Raw genomic sequence first — 6,666 nt, forward strand, 5'->3', positions numbered from 1 at the left:
TTCCTCCACTTTAGCAGAACTTGGCACATGATAGCCATGTCCTTTACAGCCTGTATGGGATTGTGGAGCATAGTGGCTCAATGCGTGGTGGCCACTATACTGCATATGTAAAAGTCCGCGCTCCCCAGAGGAAAACGGAACAAAACAGGAACTTCTCAGGTCAGGGTTCTGCACCCTTTTCAAACCTCTACAGAATGAAAGCAATTTACCTTTTAAACTTTGGTCCACATGCAGGGACTCCTCAGGTTACGATGTCCCCGATCTATGACGTTTCGACTTTACGACTTTCGTGCCTCGTCCGCCATTTACTCCGCAGCGCCATTGCTTAGCTAGTGCATAGTGCTTTTCTGTGTTTGTACGCCGGGAGAATTTGTGCCTTTTTCCTTTTTTACACTCCTTTTTTTCCCTCATTATGGCCCCAAAGTAGAAATCTGGGTCCAAAAGAACAGCAATTACCATGGAAACAAAGCTTAACATAATAAAAACAGAGAAATGAGAGACACGAACTAACATCAGTACAGACTTGCTGCGTTCAGACCAAAGTTAAACCATAGCAGGAGACTCCTTGCTCGTCGCCACAATCAGTTTTGTGTTGACACAGACCTTACTTTGCCAACAGTCGAAGTCCACAAAACCTCCAAACATACATAAAAAAATAACATAAAAATAAAAACAATAATGTAACGAATTTGGCTGTGTGTATGCTTTAGATTGTAGTGTTGGGTTGTCTGGGCTGTCCTTAAACGTGTCTTGACTGGAGTGAGAGAGGGTGGGGTGGAAGAAGCAACAAGGCTGTTTTGGTTTTTATTTTGTTGGCATCACAGTAGTCGTGTGCCATGCTTTCGGTTGCACATAAACCATTGAAAACCTTTAAGTGTGAATCTACCTCTCAGCAGTAACGGGAAGTACAGCATCTTATTTCTTTTATTTTAATGTATTTTAGATTTTTTTATTCTTAGTATATTGACTTAAATTTAGACCTTTACGATGTAATCCGTATTGAGCGAAAAATAGGTTACATGGCCAGCATAGAAACAGAACTTGTTCACAACTCAAGGACTCCCAGTATATAGCAAATACTTCATGCAGGCCTATGTGCACTAAAAATCCATATGCTGTATGTGTACATGTTGTATATAGTGTATTGCCACAATATGTTCATGTGTCTTTCAGGTGAAAAGGACTCCAGCAGCAGTTCTCAGGGCCAGTGGTTTTACGTCAGTGATACTACGGTCCAAATGGTACCAGAGTCCAGAGTTCTGCTCTCTCAGGCTTATCTGCTCTTTTATGAAGAACTGATATGAGCTGAAAAATCTCATCCAGGACATGAGTTTAAATCTAATCTAATTTAAATCTAATACAATATGTGCTTGAACTCGAGCAGACATGGGCAAACTATTCCACAAAGTGGGTGCAGGTTTTTGTTCAAAAACATTATGGCTAGGTCTACACGTAGCAGGGTATTTGGCAAAACTGTTTCTATGGTTTGGCCTATCATCCACACTCAGATTTTGGGCATTGAAAACGACAGTTCTAAAAAACTCAGTCCAAAGTGAAGATGTGCACATTCTGCGTCATGATGTGGACACTGATAACCTAAGATTTAACCGTGGAAACGACACTGACTGCGACAAACTTTCTTGCTACGTCACAATGTTTACATTTGGTGTAAACATGGATACCATTGCAGTGGGTTTAGATCTAATTATTAGACAGGTGCTTTTTGCTTCCATTTATTTACAATCTCTTGAAGTGCTTCATATTGAAGAACACATGCGAAGCATGGGGGTATTATGGACAATTATTTTTCGAGCATTGTTATGAATGTACTTAACGGATTAATGTGGTTGGCTGTAGAAGCTTTTTTTTTCTTAAAAATGTCCTGGTGTAGTCGTAATTATTTTTTTTAGGCTGTATTAGCGCAGTAGCCTCGTTTTAAAACAATAAAAAATAAAACCCTGCAAGGTGTAGACATAGCCTAAGTGGTCACTTTTTCACCAGTCTGGTGTTTTACAAGTGCAATCAATTCATTGCAGGCAGGTAGTTCTACTGAAACCCTGTTGGTTAAACTGTTTGTGCTGGACAGTTGGAACAAAAACCAGGACCTACTGCGGCCTCAAGGACTGGTTTGCCCACCCTTTAGAATAACGCTTCAACATTATTTTACCTTCAGATTAGCTCTGGGTTTTTATTAAGTAAAACCTCACACTCTTTTGACACATAACCATTAGAATGTTTTTTTTTATTTCAAATTACTATTAGTGATGACTCTGACCCAATTATATAATTAACTATTGCCAGAGCATATTAGAAACATCGTGTGGAAATGTGTAGCTCGTGTAAAATAATGGTACTTTGTTCATCTTGCGTGCACCAACTGTTAGAGATAATCTACAGATGAATGTACCGGTAATCTCAGAAAATCATGTTGTGCTCACTAATGACTCCAATAGTTTCATTTGGGAGACTTTACAATCAAATATAAGTCATAGAAAAATATATGTTAAGCTTTGTTCATTGTCAACTAATACCCAAACTAATGTCAAACTAACATCAAAATACTTGATACAATTTTCAAATTCAATCATGAATTTTAACTCACATAAGAATGGACCTGTATCTATAAATCACATTTGCCAAAGGTGAAGTCAGAACAGAAAACCAAACAAATACAATGTGTTAATCTGCCTCAAAGATATTCCTCTAATTAAAGTATTTTGTTGCAAACTCAATTTGCACTGAATGTACAGTATTTGAGCGCTACTGTTTTAGTGTTGGCAAAAGCTGGACACTTAATAACTCTAAAATGCTCCTATTGATAAGGATTCACAAAGATCATAGCAATGAAAAGCTCTAGTCAAAAAAAAAGTTTACTATGCATGCAGGGGGTTAACGCTCTAATTTATCTATTACATATTCTAGCATAATCGAATGACTTTTTAAATCCTATATTGTGTTATTTTTGTTGTATAGATTTAAAAATTTGCCAAAAACGTGTTGGTTGTCATCAAAATAAAGAGATCGGGAATTTTTCCATTTAAAAATAGATTACACTGATTCAGTGCCTTGTCATTAAACATGAGCATTAGGAACATGCACAGAAATGCAACCCCAATCCAATGAAGCTGGAATGTTTAATACGTTAAAAAAAAAAAAAAAAAAATAGAATGATATGCAATTCATGGTCAATTTACGATATATTTAATACACTACAAAGTAATACATTGTTCAAATTGATAAATTTTATGGTTTTTGCAAATAGTCATTAACTTAGAATTTTATGGCTGCAACGTGGTCCAAAAAAAGATGGGACAGGTGGCAACAAAGACTGAGAAAGTTGAGGAATGCTCATCAAATACATGTTTGAAAGTCCCAAAAGTTAAACGGGTATTTGAGAACAGGTGGATAGCATGATTGGGTATCTGACAAGTCCACATTTCAAATTGTTTTGGAAATTGTAGATGTCGTGTCCAAAGAGGAAAAGAACCATTCAGACTGTTATGTACGTAAAGTTCAAAAGCTTGTCAGAAATGTGTTCATTTAATGCCTCAAAAACATGCTGATGTCAAAGTCAAAAGTCAAGAAGGTCATTCAAAATATTTGATATGGCAGCTTTTGTTTGCAGTTTATTCATTTGCACCAGCCAATTGTCATAAAATTGTTAGCTCTGTGTTCTAGGTATGGTTCTAGGTTGTGTTGTTTCGACAACCTATTCATGGTATGAGTCAAGCATGTATTGCATAAAACTCAGTTATGTTAAAATTGTAAAAACTGTTCTTGTATTTAGATATTCATTAAAATCTTACTTTCCATAGAGGCTGTACTCATTAATGATGTGCACTGTAGGTTTTCTAACATGCTGCCATCCAAGCAACATCTTTTTCATGGAGGCCTCAGCTAATTTCAGTCAGACGATGCCAAACTACATTTTGCACGTGTTACAACAATGTGCCATTGTCGTAAAAGAGTGCAGGTACTATACTGGCCAGCCTGCAGTCCAGACCTGTCTACCATTAAAAATGTGTGACACATTATGAAGCATAAACTACGATGATAGAGACCAAGGACTGTTGAACAGCTGAAGATGTATATCAAGCAAGAATGGGAAAGCATTCCAACTAAAAAGCTTCAACAATAAGTGTCCTCAGTCCTAAATATTTATTAAATATTGCTAAAAGAAAATGGAGTAACACAGTGGTAAACATGACCCTCTCTCCGATGTTTTGGAACGTGTTGCAACTATCAAATACTTTTGTTTATTTGCTAAAAACAAACTATCATTTTGACAATTAAATATTTTGCCTTTGTTGTGTAACCAGTTAAAAATAGGTGGAACATGATTTGTAAATCTTTGTCTTCTGTTTTTATGTTTAACACAATGTCCCAACTTCATTTGAATTGGGGTTGTAAATACTCTGATGAATGAATGTGACATTCATGTACTGTAAATCGTAGTTTGTAATAGTACAATACAACTGTACTAGTATAATGTATAGTATAGTGTTATATACATATATACTGTATATTTAAAAAATGCAAGGTTATGGTGCTAATGGCATGCAGAATTAGACGATGCCAATGTTCGCTTCGTCTAGCTAGGATACTTTCATTTTAAAATATTGCACACATGGTATATGTTGAAACCATGAATACAAACCACCATAAATAAATTAAATAAATAAATTTGTGTACTGAATATTTATGAAAGCGTGTCTGTTTTATCCACAATATTCTGAGTGAAAAGTGAAAAGCAGAGATTAACAAAAGCAATGTTTTGTTTAGATGTTGGAGTTGTCATTCTGTTTTTTCTCTGAAATTGTGGCAACAAATGTTCTTTACTGTCAGTGTGTATCTCATGGTGCCGCATTCAAGCCATCTTGCCTGCTGATGTGGCCTGACAGGTGCAAAGCAGCACTGCTCAAGAACATGTCGAGAGCTGGTGAAGAGGAGGTGGGTGTGGAATCAGGAAAAGGGCAATGTCTACAAACATTGCCTTGTGCATCCTCTTGCTACTACAAACTGTGACACACAAGTCACGCTGCTGGAACGTTAGAACAGATTGTCAAGCTGCCAACAATGAAAAAGCAAATTTTTTTGAAATGTGTTTGGCTATTTTTAAAACATGGGGGTGGCTGGCATGGCCTTTGGCTCAGGGACAAGCTGCTGATGCATTAGACATGAGTTAATCTCAGTTAACAAAAAATGCTCCCCACCCCCTTTGAGACAGTTGTAAGAAACAAACGGATTGGTGCTCCAGGGCTCATCAATGTCATCCAGCAGTGCAGGTTAAACTTCGCTGCTCTCACCCCATGCCATCCTCACTGCCAGCCCCACCCAGTTTGATGTCACATCTCACGTTTCCAAAATAGATCCCTTCATGTAAAGCTCTATATATTGCCTTGCAATTTGCTTTTAACACATCATATACACACATCAACACCACAATCCGGGGTTGGGTCGCTGGGGCAGCAAATTTAGCAGGGAAGGCCAGACTTCCCTCTCCCCAGCCACTTCAACCAGCTCCTCCGGCGGGATCCCACGGCATTCCCAGGCCAGCCGAGAGACATAGTCTCTCCGACATGTCCTGGGTCATCCCCGGGGCCTCTTGCCGGTGGGACATGCTCGAAACACCTCTCCATGGAGGCGTCCAGGAGGCCTCCGAACCAGATGCCCGAGCCACCACAACTGGCTCCTCAGAAGACCCCTTATAATGAAAAAAATGAATGGATCCAGGTTCCCCTTGCCCGGACGCGGGTTACCGGGGGCCTCCCTCTGGAGCCATGCTTGGGGGTGGAGCTCGAAGGTGAGCGTCTGGTGGCCGGGCATATACCCGTGGGGACCTGCCGGGCACAGGCAACGTGGGTCCCCCTTCTCATGGGCTCTCCACCTGAGGGAGGGGCCAAAGGGGTCGGGTGTGTAGGGAGTTGGGCGGCAGCCAAAGGCAGGGGCCTTGGCGGTCCGACCCCCAGTTACAGAAGTTAAGTCTCTGGACGTGGAATGCAATTTATATATTATACATCAACGTGGCAACATGCTGACACATTAAGAGTTGGAATCAAGCAATAGGCACTAACACATCCATGTGCTGTAATCTGCAATTAACGCCAACATTGACTATACTGAAGGTTCATATTTAGCTCTTAGGGAGATTTTGGTTCCAGGTACTCATGCCAAAAAAGAACTGACGCAATGCTGTCACAATTAAGAGAATTAAGAAAGAACTACAATATGCAGTACTGTGAAATATACTTAACGGATATCTTAACATTCTAACTACATTCAAAACTTATAAAAAGGTGGCTGAATGGAAGATGTGGCTATAAATGGGGATTAAAAATGGTAACAAATCATTCAAATGGGATGTTGTAGGGAAGAGATTATCAATAGTTGATGCCCCCCCCCCCCCTTGCCATTAATAAGATCTAGAATCTGTCATTTTTAGGAGTCTGATTAACCCTAAGCAAAGTTCAGATGTTCTAGTAAGCTTTTTAGTCCCATTTGCAGCACAAGCCATTGTTAAATACAGTGTACAGAGTACACCCCTCGTATTTCTGCAGATATTTAAGTAATATCTTTTCATGGGACAACACTGACAAAATGACACTTTGACACAATGAAACATAGTCTGTGTGCAGCTTCTATAATAGAGTTCATTTATTTTTCCCT

At 39.1% G+C, this 6,666-nt stretch overlaps 1 protein-coding gene across 6 annotated transcripts in view; it reads left to right on the forward strand.

The window, feature by feature from the left end:
• The window catches only part of usp45 (ubiquitin specific peptidase 45), a 64,613-nt gene extending 59,930 nt beyond the window's left edge, over window positions 1-4,683 (forward strand). For 2 of the 6 annotated variants that reach the window (XM_057833929.1, XM_057833933.1), the window contains one exon: window positions 15-4,683. In XM_057833929.1, the coding sequence (XP_057689912.1) occupies window positions 15-329 (315 nt within the window). In that variant the 3' untranslated portion in view covers window positions 330-4,683. The remainder of the gene's footprint in view (window positions 1-14) is intronic. The other 4 variants (XM_057833931.1, XM_057833932.1, XM_057833930.1 and 1 more) reach the window with 4 other exon arrangements.
• Window positions 4,684-6,666: the final 1,983 nt, after the last annotated feature.

The sequence above is a fragment of the Corythoichthys intestinalis genome, chromosome 4 (genome assembly GCF_030265065.1).
Source record: "Corythoichthys intestinalis isolate RoL2023-P3 chromosome 4, ASM3026506v1, whole genome shotgun sequence".
Classification (NCBI taxonomy): domain Eukaryota; kingdom Metazoa; phylum Chordata; class Actinopteri; order Syngnathiformes; family Syngnathidae; genus Corythoichthys; species Corythoichthys intestinalis.